The 21,610-nt window shown below is 41.7% G+C and overlaps 1 protein-coding gene across 3 annotated transcripts in view; it reads left to right on the top strand.

The window, feature by feature from the left end:
• MAP3K20 (mitogen-activated protein kinase kinase kinase 20) overlaps positions 1-20,697 on the top strand; it is a 252,134-nt gene extending 231,437 nt beyond the window's left edge. Inside the window, exons 17-19 of one of the 3 annotated variants that reach the window (XM_033945057.1) lie at positions 8,303-8,377; positions 12,827-12,977; positions 19,197-20,697. In XM_033945057.1, the coding sequence (XP_033800948.1) occupies positions 8,303-8,377; positions 12,827-12,977; positions 19,197-19,894 (924 nt within the window). In that variant the 3' untranslated portion in view covers positions 19,895-20,697. Of the gene's footprint in view, positions 1-8,302; positions 8,378-12,826; positions 12,978-19,196 lie in introns of those variants that run through there. The other 2 variants (XM_033945056.1, XM_033945059.1) reach the window with 2 other exon arrangements.
• The last annotated feature ends 913 nt before the right edge of the window (positions 20,698-21,610 follow it).

Raw genomic sequence — 21,610 nt, 5'->3', positions numbered from 1 at the left:
GGCACTAAAGCCTTCCTGCGAGGCTCCTCAATGCCCCAAGTGATTACAGTTAAAATTGCACCGGCGTGTGACCCAGTATGGAGTCACCCTGCAGATACTGCATTAATAAGTAAAATAAACAAAAAATCAGAACCAAGGCACACAGCTCCAGGGTTGGTTCTCCAAAAGAAAATTTAATGTCAGAATGGCAAAGTTGAAAACAAATAATGCAACTTGCAAAACACAAAGCAAAAATATCCAAAAGGAAAACTCTGGTTGCTTTCAGGATTTCCTCCTCATCAAAGTCCTGTGAATCTGCTCTCAACAGAGCTCCTTACAATAAGGCTTCCCAAAGCCTGCTCCTTAGCAGATTGCGAAAACAGTTCAGTTCTCTGCTTTGCTGCACAAAATTCACAAAATGTTTCTAAATAGCAAAGCCTCCAGCTTATTTTATAGCACTGCTGGGTTCAGGGGAGCACCTCAGGTTTGCCTTGCCAAAAGCACCAAACAGCTTTCAAAAATCCCTCCCGGTTTTTAGCAAACCTCTCCCCACAAAACACTCCCAGCTTCTTAAACCAACTGTGCTGAGAATTAGAACAGTGCAGTATCAAAAACCTCACAGTTCCAAACAGTCACTGTAACGGGCTGACTAACCAAACACTCAGCCCCAAAAATAGCAAACAGAAAAAAAACCTCATAGCTTGCAGTTCAGTCCTTGAAAAGGTTTGCCAAGCCTACTTCCATCGGCTCAGGAGCCACTTCCAAGCCCTCAGGGACCAGTTCTCCTTGCAACTCCAGTTGCATTTCCTCATCTGCTTCCAACAGCTCTGAAGTGGATCCAGCCTCTTCCACTTTCATGGGGTCACAGGTATTACTCTTGCTGGCGCTGGGAAGCTCCTCTTTAGGAAGAGATCTGAGCTTCCTTCCTAACTTGCCCAGTAGCTTGCTAACCTCTACTGGCTTTTCAAAAAGGGAGCCACACCCTGCTCTAGCTGAGCTTGCTCTCCCTTGGACTTCTCTCCTGCTCCCCCGGTGGTCATTAGGGAAACAGCCTTCCTGACTAGAAGGTTTAAAACCCCTGTCCCTAACCCGGCTGTGTGCACGGTAAAGAATGTGTGGGGCTTCCTCTTCCCCCCATTCCGGGTCGGTGGCATTCTCCAGCAGGTCAATTTGGTACTGGGAGCTAGCCCTGGCCAATCCACTGTCTGGGCTTCTCGGTACCCTTCCTTCCAGCTTTCCCCGGGACCTTGACAGGCACAGTGCCTGGCTGGCCACAAGACCCATAGTCTCAATCCCACTGTACGTCAAGCTGATGGAAGGCCTCATAGCCAAAACCTTAACCTCATACCTAGAAAACCACAACTTATTCCATCCCACACAGTCTGGCTTCAGATCCAACTACAGCACCGAGACCCTACTAGGAAGACTGATGGACATAGCTAGACAACATCTCTGTATAAGCAAGAAAATCATGCTCATACAACTAGACCTCTCGAACTGGTAGACCATAACATCCTCCTACAAATGCTAGACTCCATAGGAATCTCAGGCAAGGTTCTCTCATGGTTTAAAGGCTTCCTACAATCCAGAACCTACAGGGTTAAAACAAATAAAGAAAAATTAGAACCATGGTCAAATCCCTGCGGAGTTCCCCAGGGATCACCTCTATCTCCCACACTATTCAACCTATACATAGCCTCCCTCAGCTCCTGCCTAGACGAACATGGCATAACCTCATACAGCTATGCAGATGACATCACTATTCTCCCCTTCGACCACCCAGAACCCACCATGATAGGCACAATATACAGAACACTCAAAACAGTAGCAACATGAATGACTGAACACAAACTAAAACTTAACCCCGACAAAACAAATTTCATCCTCCTAGAAAACAGCAAAACTCCAACCTTAACAAGCCTAGTAATAAATTTGATCTCATACCCCATTCAACCCACACTAAAACTTCTTGGAGTACTGATTGACAGAGGCAGTACCACGCAACCTCAAATCAACAAAGTAATAAAAGCATCATGCGTAACTATGAGAAACCTAAGACAAATCCGAAAATTCTTCAACAGGAAACAATTCCAACTTTTGGTATAATCTCTTATCCTTGAACTAATAGACTACTGCAACATACTATACCTCCCCTGCCCAGCAACCATGATAAAGCAATTACAAACAATACAAAATACAGCCTTAAGACTATTCTACTCATTGAAAAAATATGACCACATCACAGAAGCATACCACAACTCACACTGGCTCCCAATACAAGCAAGAGTACTCTTCAAATTCCACTGCCTACTATTAAAAGCTATTAATGGAGAAAGCCCATCCTACTGGAACAACCGACTAACTCATTTCACCTCAACCAGGCACAGGAGAATCCACTCACTATTCACCCACCCACCAACCAAAAATGTCAAATGAAGAAAACTATATGACAATCTAATGGCCACCAAAGCAGCAAAACTAGACAGACAAATCACCAATCTGCTGACTTCGACCACAGACTACAAAACCTTCAAAAAAGAAACTAAAACCCTACTCTTCAAAAAATACATAAAACCTATTTAACACGACCAGTTCCTTCCCAAACTCCACCTACCACAATCTCTACCCCTTTCAAATCTAAAATGTTTCCGATTACCCAACATGTATCACCTCAAGTCCCGACAATTCTTATGTAATTCCTATGACAATTCTTATGTAAAATTACAATTCTTCTAACCTCCTGGTAAATCTTATGTAATCCGCCTTGAACCTCAGGGTAATGGCGGAATAGAAATCACGTAATGTAATGTAATAAGTTCTTTACCCCCTAAACTGTATCGTTCCTTTGGGTTTTTGTAGCCCAATGACCTTGCATTTCTTAGCATTACATTTTAGTTGCCAAATTTCAGAACAATCTTCAAGTTTTGCTAGGTCTTTCTTCATGTTATTTACACCATCCGAGGTGTCTACTCTGTTGCAGATTTTGGTATCATCCACAAAGAGGCAAATCTTACCTGACAGCCCTTCCACAATATCGCTTATAAAAATGTTAAAAAGTACAGGCCCACCACTGGTAACATCCCTTTCCTCAGAGCGATCTCCATTAACCATTACCCTCTGTCGTCTTCTATTCAACCCGTTCTTGATCCAGCCCTTCACTTTGGGGCTTATCCTGAGGGCACTCAGCTTACTTATTAGATGTCTGTGCTACATATTGTCAAAGGCTTTGCTAAAATCTAAATACACCAATTCTCTGGTCACCCAGTCAAAGAAATTGATCAGATTTGTTTTACAAGACCTACCTCTAGTGAATCCATGTAGCCTCTGGTCCTGTAACCCACTGGATTCCAGAAACTTCACCATTCTCTGTTTTAAAAGTGTTTCCATTAATTTGCTTACCACAGATGTCAGACCTACTGACCTGTAATTACCTACTTTGTACTTTGTGTAATTACAGGGAATGTGTGGCACAGTGGTTAGAGCTACAGTCAACACCCTGAGGTTATGGGTTCAAATCTCATGCTGCTCCTTGTGACTCTGGGCAAGTCACTTAATCCCCTCTTTTCCCCCAGGCATTAGTTAGAGTGTGAGCCTGCCAGGACAGATAGGGAAAATGCTTGAGTACCTGAATGAAAACCACTTAGGCTATAAGTGGTATATAAATACTTCTTCCTTACTTCCACTTTTGTACCACTTTCCCCATTTGTAAGTCACATTTGTAAGCACTAAGTCTAGTACAGTGGGCTCAAACTCAAATCTTTGCAGGGCCACATTTTAGATTTGTAGGTACTTGGAGAGCCTCAGAAAAAATAGTTAATGTCTTATTAAAGAAATGACAATTTTGCATGAGGTAACTCTTTATAGTTTATAAATCTTTCCTTTTGGCTAAGTCTTAATAATAATATTGTCATTTATAGCTAAAGAGACATATGATCAAGAAACTGTTTTATTTTACTTTTGTAATTAGGATAAACATACCAAGGGTCTCAAAATAGTACCTGGCGGGCCGCATGTGGCCCCTGGGCCACGAGTTTGAGACCACTAGTCTAGTATGACCCCATCCCACGTAGGTTCCATTACCAGCTGCTGGAGCAGTTCTCTTTGTAGAGAATCCAGGATCTCCCTACTTCTAGAAGTCCCTGCAATAGGGATACCCCAATCAACATCTGGCATTTTAAAATCACCTATTAGTAAAACTTCCCCTTTTTTTAGATATATTCATGAATATCTACTATTAAATCTCTGTCCATTTCTTCCGTCTGTGAAGGAAGCCTGTATATCACACCAATGTAAATATATTTACCATTTCCCTCTTTCCAAATTGATCCATAGTGCCTTTTCCTTACCCTGCAGAACCTACAATTGCGTGGCTTTAATATGATCTTTAACATAAACACTACTCCCCCCTCCTTTTCTTGGTAGCCTGTCTTTCCTCAACAGATTATAGCCTGGTATAACTACATCCCAGTTATGATTCTCCATGAACCATGTCTCTGTGAGTGCAACTGTCATCCCTCAGCACATCCTCCTCTTCCTCACTGCTGGAAATCTTTGACACCTCATGAACCATTTCATCGACGTACCTCTTACGGATGCTTCTCAGTCTTGCCACCTTCTCTCTTATTTCCTTTACTTCCTTCATGAGGGATTCCTGGGTAACATTTTCTGTCTACACAGAGACAGAAGCTGTAACCTGAGCAGCAGCTTTTGTGACATGATGTTTCCAGCCATACTGTAGTTGCAGAAGTACCTACACCTGGAAGAAAAAAGAAAGAACAGAAATCCTACCAAAGCAGTGTCCTGTTCCTGACTGGCTGAAGAGCTGCCAAAAAAGCTCCACCTTGGGGTAGGTGGGAGGGAAGTAACCTCAAAGGTCACCTGTGGAGTCTGATCTCTGAGAAAGTCCTCAGAGTTCAGTCTCAAACTAGGAGGCTGAAACCAGCTAGAGGTCTCTCCTCAAGGAGCGCTTTTCAGTTAGGATGAGAGGATTCACACACCCCCCATGAAGTAAAGTGGGCTTGACCTGACAAGAGTTTTCCAGGCCTCTCTCCCACTTACTACTCCCCATAGTTTCAAAAAGGTTCTAAATCTAAACAGATCCAAAGAAGTTTTTTAGTTAACAGCTCTCTTCTCAAGCAAATATATGCAAATTATATATACAGTTCACAGGTTGCTGAGCCTCTACAACCTCTCTCTTAGAACCAGGCTTACTGAGGGTTGGGCCCTAGGCAATCATTCCTCCTCTCAAGGGTCACCTGTGGAATCTGATCTCTAAGAAAGTCCTTAGAATTAAGTAAGCATAGCTGGTCTTAATTTTTGCACTGAATTGGGACCTCATCCTTTCCTCTTTTTTTTTTTTTTTAATTAAGTTTTCTAATTATAATCAAGCAAACTTTACTTGAATACAGATTTAGAAAAAGAAAAACTCCTACATAAACATGTGGGTCAAAAAATAATCCAGGAAATTAACATTAATTATTTAGTCCACAACTTTTAGGATCCAAAGATAAGAAACAAAACAGATGGAAAAGTATACAATTAAACCAAAGGGACAGCACTGGAGAACATTCTGACAGCTGGTTCGTTAAACTGTGGGCGATACTATTGCACTGATCATTATTCCTCTCCCTTCTTTAGCCACAATAAACTCTAACAATTGTTTCGATTCAAAGAAAAATAAATTTTCCCCTCTAATGATACACAGCATTTTGCAGGAAATTTCAATACAAAAGATGCACCTAAAGCTTGATCTATATGTCAAAAAGTCCTTTCTTCTCTTCTGTGTAACTTGAGATATGTCAGGAAACATACGTATGATTGAACTGAAAAAGTTTTCATTCATATGTCTGAAATAAGTCTGAAGAATTAAATCCCTATCAAATTCCAAGGCAAACATCACTATGAGAGTCATCCTTTCAGTTATTACTTCCAATGAGTTCTCCAGAAAGTTGGTTAAATTCAGATCACCACCTTCTACTCCCACTGCTTCAATGGGAGTAGAATTCTCTTGTTTCCTCCCCAGAGAAATATACTAGGCTCTAACTATCGGAGGCAGATTTTCCGTTGGTATCAACAAAGTGTGTCTACATTGTAGGCGTTGCTCAGTGCAGTTGTCAATCAACCTGTAGGCACCGCTTATAAAATCCTGCCTAACAGCGCCTAGGCATGCATAGGCATCACTAGGCATCCTAGAGGTAGGTGTCTGTATATTAGGCCAAGTTTTGGACATGTATATTAGGCCAACCACCTAGTCAACAAGTTTTGGACATGTATATTAGGCCAAGTTTTGGACAAGTTTACGGATGCTTCTCAGTCTTGCCACCTTCTCTCTTATTTCCTTCATGAGGGATTCAAGCTGAAGACAGCTTGCACATGGAACTACTCCCTCTGCCTGGGTAACATTTTCTGTCTACACAGAGACAGAAGCTGTAACCTGAGCAGCAGCTTTTGTGACATGATGTTTCCCAGTCTTGCCAACCATGTATATTAGTCAACCACCTAAGTCAACCACACCTATTCTCCACCCCTAACCATGCCTACTTTTCAGGTAGGTGTTGTTAGTCATTGGAGGGCGCCTCCGCTTAGGAGTCGCTAGATATCTTAAGAGTTCAGTGCCAAACTCTTAATTGCTAATTTTTATTTTTGATTGGCTGAAAACTGACATGGTCAATTACCTTGCCAATTTTTTTTATGTTGCATGCAGATCCCAAAGTTAGGCATTGCTAGGCATCCTTTATATAATCTGGTCCAAAATGTCTTTAGGAGTAAAGAAAATAAAAAGAGTAAAAAATTCTTAAATCATGGTGTTTTGGTTTTTAGGAAAGTATCCATGGGTTACCGAATTTGTATGTATCACTTAAGTTTATTATTCAGATTAGCAGTCAGTTTTAACAAAGACATGATTTCTGTTGTACGTATGTTGCAGCCATTCATTTTTAGAAGCAGCATTTTTCAAAAATGAGTTATCATATGTCTAGCTAACAACAATGACCTAATAATATGGACTCAACAATTTTGTTCCATGCTCTGAGTCCTGAGATCACCAGTTCATGTTTCTTTATTTCAGCCAGAAGTAGATGGATTTCAGAATATATGAGATATGAGACAAGTTTTAAGCATTAATAACTCATCAGATTTTTACAGTTTCATGCTCAAGTTGATAGATAGATAGATAGATAGATAGAGTACACTAACTAAAACGCGCGGGCCAAATACGCGCCGACAGTCACGCACAGGACTTATGCGTGCTGGATTAAAACAGTTACAGTAAGCGTTCCAAGGCGTGTGTGGGGGGGAACCCTCCCATTAAACTTAGAAGTGTTCATGCTCACTTTGGGGGGGGGGGTGGAGGTGGTGAACTACCCCCCAACTTCTAAGTTTAGTGGAGGGGATCCCCCCCTTACACCCCACTCGGAGTACTTAAAGTAACTATTTTAATCTGGCGCGCATAAGTCCTGCGTGCGATTGTCAGCATGCGTTTGTCCCATGTAGTTATGATGTGTCACCATAGATAGTTGGTTATTCTGGAGACTGAACTTTGCCTAAACTTGAGATATGTTTCTCATCTTTATGGGGTTATTATCTATAAGCCCATACTGGTGAAAAATCCATGAGTACTTTTTATTGTTGGACTTTGACCAACTTTTCAAATTAAAGTATGCATTTATTCCAAACGGTTGATCAGGAAAGTATAGAATAAGGCCTCAGCTTGTAACATGGGTGCAAGCATTTATACCAAATTTCAGCAGGCATAAATGCTAGTGTCTACAGCTAGACATGAGAATCAGCACAAAGGCTCAGATTCTCTAAACGGCATCGTGGTCAGTGGCTGCCTTAAAAGTGGCTGCCGATCGTATGTCAATCACACAACAGCGCCATTAGAGAACTGCGCCTCCAACAAAGATAAGCGCCGGAAACATAGGCCAGGATTTTCAAGGTCTACATTTCTGGTGCCTACCTTTGCCATGAATTGTGCTTACGTAGGCGCTTTTTAGCGCCCAATGCCACTTCCAGCGTTATCCACGCCTACAGCGGTGTTAGGAGCTGTAAAGTGCCTCCGGAGATGTGATTGCGCTGCTAGTAGGTGCCTTGAAATTTCTTTTAAGTACCATTTTAAACAGCTTTTGAATTAACTAGGGTGCCATTTCGAGAATATGGGCCTAGGTGCAATTCTGTGAAGGGTGTGCACCCTTTATAGAATTGCTCATAGTACTCATATTTTTCAGCACTGAATTTTGAGCAGCATTTATAGAATTTCCCCCACAAACTGAAGTACTGCAATTTACTGGTTAATTATGTGAACAGAATATTCTTTGTTTTTCAGCCACCATTCGTAATGGAGAAATGGATTGTGGGCATTAAAGAAAACCAGACAGTGGAATGCATTATAACATATGAAGTAAGCGGTAAAGAAAAATATAGCAATTAAAATGGAAAATTATTTAAAATTATAAAAACATCCAAGCTCCTTCCCTCTTATTATACAGAACATTTTTCACAGGTGGAAAATCAGAGTTCAGCCACAGTGGTGCATGTTCATTGTTACAAGCTTGGGAAACCGTTAAATTACTGGTGGGTTGAAAGATTGTGATCTGCAATTAACACAAAAACAGGATCTATAATGACAAAATTCATTCTGTTCAGTTTTCTTTTTTTTTTTTTTTTATATCTTTATTAGCAATTGCAAAGGGAACATTCAACCAGGAGTGGGGAAAACAGAGAAAAGCATAACAGCCAGAGAAATCAACAAGTGAAAATCAGGACAACAATAATTCACTTTTTCCAGGCTTTTCTTTTATAGTTTTTTGGATTTAGCTCACAACTTTTCATTTAGGTACACTTGGTATTTCCCTGTCCCTGAATATTTTATAGTCTGTTTGATCCTGAGGCAATGGAGGGTTAAGGGGATACTTTTACTAAACTACATAAAGCACTAACACACTTAAGGGCTGATTTTATAAAGGGCGCCTAACTTAATTGGCAAAATACCCTTAACAGCCTCAATAATTGTCTAAAAAAATTTAATTGAGTGATAGGCACCTATCTGATTCTGTAAAAAATAGGTGCCTATCGCAATGCGCTTAGCAGTGCCTAACAGCTTAGTGGGCGTTTCTATGGGCGGAGAGTGAGGTAGGCGCCACTAAGTGTGATTCTCCAAAAACTTAGGCACCTGAAATGCAGGCCTTTAAAATCCTCACTTACTTTTCAGGTACCTAAGTTTTTACATATGTGCCACTTGTTGCGATTCTGTAAATGGCGTCTAATTGACATGCAATCGGCGCCTTTTTTTTAGGCGCTGGATGATTTAGGTGTCATTTATAGAATCAGCCCATTAATGTAGGAAAAAGGGCTAAGCACAAGACAAGATAAAATGTTTTGCAGTAATTTCACTCTCAACATGTGCTAATCCTGTGCAATTTTTTTTTTTTTGGGGGGGGGGAATAGGACAGAGATTCAGTATTCAGCAAGGTTGTTCACATTAGTACACACTAACCACCAAATTCTATAAATGGCGCTCTAATTGCAGCCGCCTAGTGATGCTTAAGTTCGAGATCTGCACCTAACTTTTAATTAACTTATCATGCCAACTTTCAGACAATCAAAAAAAAAAATTAAGCAATTTAAGAGTTCGGTGCCAAACTCTTAGGACACCTAGCGACGCCTAAGTGGAAGTGCCCTCCCACATCTAATGGCGCCTATGTTAAAAGTAGGTGTGGCTATGGGCGGAGACAGTGGTGTAGCGAGGGAGAGAGGTATTCCTCCCTGCCCTCTTCTCCGACCCCCCCCCCACCTCCACACACTCCTTCCCCGCCCCCTCTTGCCACGCGTGCGCCATTTCCCTTCCCCTTACCTCTGTAACGTTCCTAGCGCAAGCAACAACCCCCAAGCTCCTATCGCACCAGCGTCAGCTCTTCCTCTGACATCACTTCCTAGGCGTGGAACAAGGAAGTGACATCAAAGGAAGCGCCGAAGCTGGCACAACAGCAGGTTGGAGGATTGCTTCTCGCACCTGGAATGTTACCGAGGTATGGGGGAAGGGAAGTGGTGTGCATGCATGGCAGTGGGGGGGGGGCGGGGTTTGGAGAGGAGGATGGGTGCCTGCACCCTCACCAAGACGGTGCGCAGGACGGACCACCCCCTCCCTTACTATACTATCAGGCGGAGAATAGGCTACTTTGAGTTAGGCGTCCAATATAAGCACCACCAAATTACAGCAGTGAGTGATTGAGTCGATGAGTTTGCATGCCCCGATTCACTTGATAGTGATAGAGAATCGGCCAACAGCGATTGAGTCACTATCTTTAATGAATCTGGGCCTTGGTGACTGTGATTTTTTGCACATGGCCCCACTTTTCTGCCCCTTTTGACTTGAGTAATTGAGGCCTCACAGTGAGTCTCTGCATGTGGCCCCACATCCCTTCGAATTCCCCACAGGCAGACCCTGAACAGCTGCTCCTTGATTATCCCTGGGTTCGTTATGTTGGAGTTTGCTAAGTGGGAGAGGATTTCCCCTCACACACAAAATACAAAGCACAGGGAGAGGAGACTGTGTTTCATTTGCTATCTGAAATATTGTTTAAAAAAAAAAATCAATGCTCATACTGCTAGCTTGACAAATGGTTCATAGTCAAATGCGTGCAAGACAAATGCATGCAGTCAAATACGCACAGACATTTGAGTACAAGACAATGAAGTGCAGGATACATGCGTGCATGTCTATAGCGCACAAGCCAATAGCATACAAGACATATGCACGCGGACACGTGCAGGCTATTATCACGCTAGACAATAGCGCGCAAGACAAATTTGCGTGGACACATGCACGCAGGTCTATATTGCTCATATGTGTTGCGCTCAGTTACCGTGCGTGTGATTGTATTTGCGGCTAATTGTCCTGTGCGTAATTGTGTCACACGCAATTGTCCTGCACCGAAATGTTTGCGCGTATTTGACTGCATGCATTTGTCCTGCATGAATTTGACTTGCCACCCTACAAATGGACAGTGAGCTCACTGAAATACTAGCATAGTTATTCTTTCAAAATGGCCATTCCTTTGTGAAGTTGCATATAAACTTAATGACAATTTAATAAGAGACTTTTGGAGATTTTCCCCATTATGCTGCTTAGGGATCATATTGCTTATAGATGGGTGAATGTAATCTTTTGTTATTTCCCTCCTTTTATTCATTTAAAGTGTGCAATATGAAGTTTGGCTCCTGTACAAGGAGTGCAGGAAGCCAATTTTGTTTGTTTCTGTGAAAGTGTTTCATGGGATATAAAATGTAATGACCAATTGGTCTGTTTCACACTGTGGTTAATAATTTAGACCTCTGCTCTGGCACAAAATGTGAGTTCAAACAGCGGCATTAATACAGGAAACCTGTTGGTCGCTTGCCTCAGAAGTGAAACCCTACTCCCATTCCTCTTTCTTGTTTAGATTTTCCAGTTGGCTTTGGAATGGGGTAAAGTCAGTGCTGCCCTGTAAAATATGGAATTAGTTGGCTAACACATTAATCTCATTCTCTGGCAGTACAAATTCACCCCAGTTTCCTTTCAGCCCATCACCTTCACCTGTACTATAGATAAAAACCAGAGGAATAAACCACCAGCTGCATTGCTTAGAGTATACAAGGAGACCAATTACTACTGTTATAATGTTCAGCTAAAATCACTAAAGAATACCCCCCCCCCCCCTTTTACAAAACAGTGGAAGCGTTTTTTAGCGCCGGCTAGCACACTGAATACTCTGTGCTGGTCCGGACGCTCATAGCGAGCAGCACAGAGTATTCAGCACGCCAGCCAGCACTTTAAACCGCTTCCCTTTGGAAAAGGGGGGGGGGGGGATTTTACCTGACTGTCACTCTCTTTTGCCATCCATCAGCAGAACCGTGTTCTGACAACAGTGTCTTAGCTACAGATCTCATAAGGATCTATAAAAGGAGCATTTGCTCCAGGTATTACTTTAGGGTAGATTTTTTTTTTATAATTCAAGATCTACAATTGGATTTTAACAATTCACAAAAATTATGGTAATGATACTTTAAGTCCCCTTCTAGCCCAACATGGTTACTCACAGAGAACACTGCAAGTTGATCTATTATCAGATATTTGTTACACTTATCCTTAAGCATACCACAGAAATCATACATAATGTAACCTTTCAATGGGTTAAACTAACAATATAATAAACCATAATAAAACATACATACCACAGCTGGTCAAGAACATCTACATTCTATAATAAATTAATGGGGAAAAAAACCAGTCTGAAAATATCACTACAACAGGTGCTCCTGCCCTGCTAAAATGGTGCCTACTGTACAGTTTAATTTTAAGTTGCTTGGCAGCTCATTCTGTTCTAGCAGGTCAGCAATCGAAAATGAGCCAGCACTAGCTAAGAGAATTTTGGTCAGTGAAGGAAGGGATAAATTGACAGATGGACAAATGACCGTAGCATGATATGATTAATTTTGCTGAATCAAAAAATTAGAAAACTGTCTTGAAAACTCTGGATTATAAGTTTTAGAAAAGGTACTTCTTGGGCTGACCTCAAAGACTGTCTTCAGAACAGAGGCCCAGAAGCACTAAAGCTAGCGATCGTCGCTAAACCTGTTTTAACAGCTTTAGTAACGATTGCATATGCCGACTTGATGCAGAAAATGGCTCACCACCTGGTTTTCTGCACGATCACTCATTCCCTAATCCAACCATGCAAATAAGCTAATTAATATTAAAAAGCTATGTAAACTAGTAGAACGATTGATGCTCTAACATGGCTTCCTGACGGAGCAGGGTTTGTTTGTTTTTTAAAATCAAAATGCATATTAACTATGTATTTTTTAACAGAATGATGTCAGATCACCAAAACTTACTAAACATATCCATACGGTCCAATGGAGTAAACTGAAGGTGGAAGATGAAGAGAAGTCAGTTCAGCTTGCAATTCAAACTGTACAGTCAAACCAAGAAAGTAAGATGTACAGCAATACCAACTCAAGTAAGTCTTTCATTTTATGGGAAGCAGCAGGTAATTCTTTATTTTGTGCCAGGTGCTCAGATAAGAGCTGACAAGTCTTCCTCTGTAAGATCTTTCCAGTCTGTTAACACTTGTAGATTTCTATTTCTCAGTTTCCCTGTGTTCTCTGGAACCCCATCTGCACTATTCTACCAGTTAGAAACAGTATTGTTATGTGCATGAGACCATGGCCTAAAATCTTCCATGTAATGTTCTGTACAACCTTTCATTAAGGCCAGAAAGAGCATTACAGTACTGACGGGTTGGAGCTGGCAGTGGAAGAAAAGGGTACACATAAGTGATTTGCTCAGGAAGTCCATTCATCCAGTAAGTAAAGGAATGGGGACTTGTATATTTTTATCTGTACCCTTATCTTTCACTCCCAACTCCAGACTGCGAGACTTTCATCTTGCTGCACCCTATCTGTGAAACAGACTTCCTGAGTATAGTTTAGTTTATTATCATTTCTAGCCCGCCTTTATCCAAGATATACATACACAGTATAAAACAACTAAAATACATACAAAACACTTAACAAAGCTGTTTGCCTATTACATTCGAACATCTTACCAAATACTATACTTGTTTCAAGTTTCTCAATTTATTTGATATACCACAAATTCAACCACAGTTAGTCTATGCGGTTTACGATAATAATTTATTATTAAAAGTGCTGCATCATGTCTCTGGCCCTATTTAAATCCAGGCTAAAAGTCCATCTTTTTGAGTCTACTTAACTCTTTATTCACCTGTCCACTCTCCATGTTGTTTTAATCATCCTCATAATAAATGCAACGGCTAAATCCTTTATTTGTCCTATTTGTGTGTCTTGAATAGATTGTAAGCTCTGTCAAGCAGAGATGGTCTCTTATGTGTCTCCGTACATAGCTTCTCCATAGAACTCTTGTTGGCATAATTTGTACCAGTCCTGTAGACTGGTCCAGTTTTGATATTTCACTATGAAAATGTTCATGTTTAATCCCAGAAGAGCTCTTACCTACAGATTTTTTTCAGGCACAAAGTAACAAGACATATCAAAGAGAACCCCAGCTGAGGATCATGAATGCTTGCTCCACTATAAAATCTAATCACACATTTGTGGTGTGGCAGTAACCTCTGAAAGTCTCTGGAACAGGGTACCTGCTGCAATGCTTCTCATCCCTGTCCCACATCTAACTATTTAAATATGAATATGCATAAGAGAAATTTGTATACAATGGATCTCCAATATGTTCACATTTATCTCATGCATATTCATTGTGATAATCTGGAATACTAACTGGCTAAGTGTGCCTCCAGGAGAGGATTGAAAATCACTGATCTAGTACTCTACTAAGACCCTTCCAAGGCACTCTCCTGCCAGTTTCATTCAGGGAGGGGTGAGGGTGGGGGGTGTTCCAGCAGGAGGGATTGGGCACCCTCCTGCCGGAGATCATTGGGGGTGGGGGTTGTTCCGGGCAGGAGGGATTAGGCATCCCTCCTGCCACATTCATTTGCAGCAATGGGCCCCACCATCCCCAGATCCACCATCTCTCCTTTTCTCAATTACCCTTTCATCCACATCCCTTGTGTCCAACTTCTCTCCCTTTCTGTTCCTTCCCTTCTTCCATCCCATTGTCCACCATCTCTCTCCCTCTCCTCTGTTTTAGACAAGTTTCAAGTTTCAAGTTTAATAGTTCATTTGATTAAATCGCTTAATCGTAATTCTAAGCGATGTACAATTTAAAATACATTCAAAGGGAAACAAACATTACAAACTTTAAATAATAACATTAAATTAAAAATAGTCCAATATGCGCATAAAAAAAGGTAATGAAGGGAAGTGAAATACAATTCATGATAGAAAAGCAGAACAAAAAAAGGGAAAAACACATGAGGGGAATGAGTAATGGAAAAAAAAAACAATAGTCACTAAATAATAGATTAAATATCAAAAGCATCTTTAAAAAGAAATGTTTTTAGAATACTTTTAAATTTTTCCAGATCATGCTCATTTCGTAGGTAAATTGGAAGAGCATTCCAAATCTGTGGAGCAGTTACAGAAAAAATAAACTGCCGTTTTGTGCTAATAATCTTGAGCGAAGGAATAGTAAGTAAATTTTGTTCGTTGGATCTTAAGGTTCTGCAAGGATAGTACGGGATTAGTAGTTTGTATATAAATGCCGGTGTTTTATTGAGAAGAGTTTTGAAAGTGAGCAAGCAAAGTTTATATGTTATTCGATGAGTGATTGGAAGCCAATGTGCGTCTTTCAAAAGAGGTGTAACATGATCAAATTTCCTGGATTTGGTTATAAGCTTAATAGATCCATTATTTCTTCCCCTTCCCCCCCACCCCAAAGAGATTAAATGCAACAGCAGTTCTTTGCAATAACTTCACATTGCAAAAATGATTTTTAAAGTATATATAGGCAGCTAAAGCTATTAAGCAAAAATCAAATGAAAATAATAAATATTGCAATAATCAATATTCAGATACAACACGTATTAACGTAATGTTTTGACAATTGTGCTACACTGTTTTCCCCCTTCTTCCCAGTCTCACCTGCGAGATTTGGATCCTTCCCTCCCTCCATCCCGGCTTCTTGGTCTCCTCTTCAAAGCAGCCTGCAGAGGATCGCCAGTCAGCTGTAGTGAACCCCGCAGGCTGCCTCGGCCTCTGTAGCACATGCCTTCTGCCACGGTCCCGCCCCTTCTCTGACATATGGGATAGCAGCAGAGGGAACGTGCTGCAGAGGTTGACGGCAGCCTGCAAGGTTCGCTACAGCCAACCGGCGATCCTCTTCAGGCTGCTTTGAAAAGGAGGCTGGGATGGAGGTAGGGAAGGAACGGCAGGCCAAATCGTGGGCCAGATCGCGGGCCAAATTTAATTACCTTGTGGGCCAAATTTGGCCTGCAGGCCTGAGTTTGACACCCCTGCATTAAGGTATGGAGTGGAGGAGTGGCCTAGTAGTTAGAACCCCTGCCTCAGCACCCTGAAGTTGTGGGTTCAATCCCTGCCCCACTCCTTGTGGCTCTGGGCAAGTCACCTAACATTCCATTGCCTTAGATACCATAGTTAGATTGTGAGTCAATTCTGGTCTCCTTATCTCAAGAAAGATATAATGGTGCTAGAAAAGGATCAAAGAAGAGCGACCAAGATGGTAAAGGGGATGAAACTCCTCTCGTATGAGAAAAGACTAAAATGGTTAGGGCTCTTCACCTTGGAAAAGAGACGGCTAAGGGGAGATATTATTGAAGTCTATAAAATCCTGAGTGGAGTATAAAGGGTACGAGTGGATCGATTTTTCACTCCATGAAAAATTACAAAGACTAGGGGACACTCTATGAAGTTACAGAGAAATACTTTTAAAACCAATTGGAGGAAATTTTTTTTCACTCAGAGAATAGTTAAGCTCTGGAACACGTTGCCAGAGGATGTGGTAAGAGCGGATAGCGTAGCTGGTTTTAAGAAAGGTTTGGACAAGTTCCTGGAGGAAAAGTCCATAGTCTGTTATTGAGAAAGACATGGGGGAAGCCACTGCTTGCCCTGTGTCGGTAGCATGGAATATTGCTACATTTTGGGTTTTGGCCAGGTACTGTTGACCTGGATTGGCCACCATGTGAACGGGCTACTGGGCTTGATGGACCATTGGTCTGACCCAGTGAGGCTATTCTTATGTTCTTATGTACTTAAAGTACCTGAATGTAAAACCACTTCAAACAGAATGCTGTATATAAGAAATGTAACTAAATAAATAATTGCAAAATTTAACACACTTTAGTTATCACAGTTTCAACACATGTGAATTGTCTGAAATTATTTTTTACTATCAGTTTAACAAAAATGTTTTGTTATATGAGGAAAAGACTAGAGAAATAATTACAAAAGGAAGGGAATTTTCTACAGTCCTTTACATATGTCCTGGGTAATGGGTCCAAATTTCCATTTCTATATTATTGAAATCCAAAGCTTAGTTTCATCACAATAATTCAAATAATAGCCAGTGCTTAGTGTTCAATAATAGAGTATAGCCATGAAGGAAAAATACACTTATTTGCAGAGTAATGGAGTTCTACAATACTAAAATAAGGATATCAGAGAGGTGGAAAATGAAAGTGGTAAAAACATTGGAAGACTGGACAGTAGTTGGAAAAAAGTTTTAATTAGAGCTGCATGTTAATCATGATTAACACTGCAATTAACATGATAATTATTAATCATGATTAAACAATTGTGATGAATAATTAATCACATGCAGCTTTTATGCCTGCCTACCTTCCTCCCCTCCCTTCTCCTTGCAAGGTCTGACATTTCTCCTTCCCTTCCTTTCCCCTCCCAGACCCAACCACAGCTCTGTAAACCCCCCCCCCCCCCACACACACACACACAAACACACACAGCACCTACATACCAGCAGCACCCTTTACCTTTCCAAAGCAATCTGTTGACAGGGATGCTTGAGAGGTATATTCAGAGGAATGGGGGGTTTAGAGGGAGGGGAGAGATCAGACACGTTGGGATCAGGGGTAGAGGGGGTAGGAGGGAAGAGAAAGAGAGACATAAGAACATAAGAATTGTCGCTGCTGGATCAGACCAGTGGTCCATCGTGCCCAGCAGTCCGCTCATGCAGCGGCCCTTTGATCAAAGACCGGCACCCTAAGTGAGACTAGCCCTACCTGCATACATTCTGGTTCAGCAGGAACTTGTCTAACTTTGTCTTGAATCCCTGGAGGGTGTTCTCCCCTATGACAAGACTCCGGAAGAGCGTTCCAGTTTTCTACCACTCTCTGGGTGAAGAAGAAATTCCTTATGTTCGTACGGAATCTATCCTCTTTCAGTTTTAGAGAGTGCCCTCTCGTTCTCCCTACCTTGGAGAGGGTGAACAACCTGTCCTTATCGACGAAGTCTATTCCCTTCAGTACCTTGAATGTTTCGATCATGTTCTCTCTCAATCTCCTCTGTTCAAGGGAGAAGATGCCCAGTTTCTCTAATCTTTCGCTGTACAGCAACTCCTCCAGCCCCTTAACCATCTTAGTCGCTCTTCTCGTGTCCTTCTTCATGTATGGTGACCAGTGCTGGGCACAGTACTCCAGGTGAGGGTGCACCATAGCCCGGTACAGCAGCATGATAACATTCTCCGATCTGTTCATGATCTCCTTCTTTATCATTCCTAGCATTCTGTTTGCCCTTTTCGCCGCCGCCACACATTGCGTGGACGGCTTCATCGACTTGTCGATCAGAACTCCCAAGTCTCTTTCCTGGGAGGCCTACCCCAAAAATAAGCCCTAGCATGATTTTCGGGGTAGGTCTTAATATAAGCCCTACCCCGAAAATAAGCCCTAATTGCCGGCAGCAGCGCTCTCCCCATGACCCTTCCATCTCTCCCACCCATCCGAACCTGATAGCAAGACCGAAATACAATACCTTATAACAAACTGCATCGCTGACAGTACAGGCCCCATCGCGGCTTTCTCACGCTCGGGCGTTCCTCTGCCATGTTGCTGATGACGTGCGGCAGAGGAAAGCCTGGGCATGAGAAAGCGCAATGGGGCCTGTGCTGCCGACGATGCGATTTGTTATATGGTATTGTATTTCGGTCTCGCAGTCAGGGTTCGGATGGGTGGGAGAGATGGAAGGGTCAGCAGGGAGAGGGGGGTGCGAGGCGGGGGGATGGGAGGGATTAAAAGATGTTCCAAGGGGGGATGAGAGGGATAGAAGCTACAAGGGCTCTGCTGCACAAGAGATGGGAAGGAGGGAGGGATAGAAGCTGCAAGGGTTCTGCTGCACAAGGGGAGGGAGGGATATAGGCTGCAAGGGTTCTGCTGCACAGGGGGATGGAAGGGAATGAGAGGGATAGAAAGATACTGCACAAAGGGATGGGTGAGAGGGGAGGAAAGATGCATATGTGGGGGAGAGAAAGGAAATAGGAAGAATTGGAGTGGAGGAGAGGAAGTGGAGAGATAATCATTGTACATGAAAAAAATTAAGACATCTCTGAAAATAAGACCTAGTGCCTTTTGTGGGCCCAAAATTAATATAAGACATTGTCTTATTTTCAGGGAAACAAGGTATATTTTATCACTTTATGATTCATCTTAGATGATTGCTGAGTCACTAAATGCTATTGAACAGTGGCTCATTCTTATTATACAGGGACGCACTTCAGGTCCCTGGCAGCTTGGGCACTGAGATTTATGAATTTTCATCTGCATCTCTTTCAGATGTTGATTGCCAATGGCTCTACACTTTGAGGAGGCGCCAGATGGAAGCAAATGCATCCCGCCAGAGTCCAACAGGTTTACCTCATTCCCACAGTGCCTCTGGCAACTTGTCTCAGGTTTTACCCTACCTTCAAAACCAGGCATCTTATGCTGCAGCTGTAAGAAGAACTCGGATTACCACCACTTATCAAATTACACCTATAAATTACTCCAGAAGTTCATCTCCTACCCAGCAGGGACTGATAAGGAATCTGTCTTCACTACAACTGAGTTCTAAGGGAAGTAGTCCTTCCAGCACAGCATCTGACAGCCCATCGGAAAGAGAGAGATCTATTAATATAAGGAGGCACAGTTATTACTATAATGATAAATCACCAAACAAGTCTGTAAATAGGAGAAGTAGTGAGGGAAGTACGAGAGATGCAAGGCAATCTGGGAAATTTCACAGGCCTTTTCAGACACAGTACAGTCAGTCCAGATCATTTGATCATAAACATCACAGAACTACTCAACACCAACAAAGGCATATACCAGGAATGCCATCTAAAAATGAAATGGACTCTAAAGCCAAAGAGGAAAATGATAAGGTTAATGATGGTGGCTGGATAAAGGTAGAACACTCCAGAAAATCACACAAACAGGCTGGTGGCAAGCCAAGTAGAGACAGACCAAAAGGAACTGGACGTGGCAGAAAATAATTCTAAAATTGATGTCTTTTGCCATATTTTAATTTAAAAAAAAAGTAAGGTTGGAAAAACGGGTGAAGAACCAGAGCTCAAATCCAACTCCCCCCCACCTCATTGATTCTCCTTGTGAGCTTAGGTGTCAATTTTTCTTCCATTAGCTAAGGAACCATTTAGATTGTAAGATAGTGCGGCAAATTCCTGTTTTACCTGAATACCAATAATTTGTAAGCTGCCTTGAGCATTATTTGGAAAGGAAGTCTAAAAATCCAAAAACTGTGAGGAGGATGAAATATTTTTTACAGCTGAATGAAAGTCTTAAGGACTCCTTTTACTAAAAGGCGCCAGAAGTTTATAGAGTGGGCTGGGGAGGTAAATGCTCTGACACTCATAGAATTCCTGTGAGCGTTGGAACATTTACCTCGCCAACCCGCGCTAAAATTCTCTAAGGCCATTTTGTAAAACCCAACATAAATGTTGAATGCACATTGGAAATGGGTTTCGGTTAACTATGCAAAATCTAGGTTGGGTCAGTTTTCAAAAAATGCTCTGCTTTATTTAGCATAAACTGTACTTAGGCACCAATATTTAGGCCAAGAAAACCCTGGCATAAATAGAGAGTGCCTAAGGTTAAGTCAACTAGTGACACCTAGTGACGCCTATGTTTTAGACGCCATTTATAGAATCAGGGCCTTAGAACCAAATTCAGTAAATGGTGGTCAAAGTTAGGCAAGAACAAATAACAGGAGAACCAAATCCACAAAGCTCAAAGACGTAAAGCAAGAAATGGAGATGTCCAATGAAGACTGGTGAACTTAATCTTTCTTAAAAAGTCCTTTATTCATCCAAAACTCAATGACTCGACATGACTCAAATCGGCCTGCTTCAGGAGTCTTAAAAGTCTTCAGAATGAAGTAATCTTAAATGAAAGGACTTCCTAGTCATTCATATTGCATTATATCTTCTTGTAGAAATCATATACCAGATGAAAGAAGCTTCTTCCTTTCATCTGGTATATGATTTCTACAAGAAGATATACTATAATATGAACGACTAGGAAGTTCTTTCATTTAAGATTACTTCATTCTGAAGACTTTTAAGGCTCCTGAAGCAGGCCAATTTGGCTGAAACATGTACATGTCGAGTCATTGAGTTTTTGGATGAATAAAGGACTTTTTAAGAAAGATTAAGTTCACCAGTCTTCATTGGACATCTCCACTTCTTACTTTAGGTCAAAGTTAGGCACCATTTTGATCTGCTCTAAGATAGTATTCTGTAAAGGGCACTCTGGGCCAGGTTCTATAAACGGCACTTAGAGGGAAATTCTAAAACTGGCGCCTAAACTTACAGATCAATAGACGCCCTGCCTGCGCCTGTTATTTGAAACAAATGGCAAGATTTAAGCACCTATTGATGCCTAAATAAAAGGCACCGGAATTCCAACTAGGTAGCTGCTTTAGGCTGTGGAAAGTAGGTGTGGCTGTAGAAAGTAGGCATGGCCCATGCTAGAAGTGGTGTTAGGTGGGCTAAAGCAGCTACCTAGTCATGATTCATGCCAATATAGGCAGCTGAAATGTAGGCTCAGAAAACCCTGGCCTACATTTCATCCACCTGTCTATGCCACGGGATCCTAAATCAGCCCACACCTGCCATAAGCTGATCGCAGCAGGGGAATTTATCTCTGATCAGCTGAGCTAGCAGGACCCCCCTGCCACTTTCAACTGAGCCAAC

The sequence above is a fragment of the Geotrypetes seraphini genome, chromosome 5 (genome assembly GCF_902459505.1).
Source record: "Geotrypetes seraphini chromosome 5, aGeoSer1.1, whole genome shotgun sequence".
In the NCBI taxonomy this organism is placed as follows: domain Eukaryota; kingdom Metazoa; phylum Chordata; class Amphibia; order Gymnophiona; family Dermophiidae; genus Geotrypetes; species Geotrypetes seraphini.
Note: the sequence above shows the minus strand (reverse complement) of the source record. Positions and strands in the feature narration are given on the sequence as shown.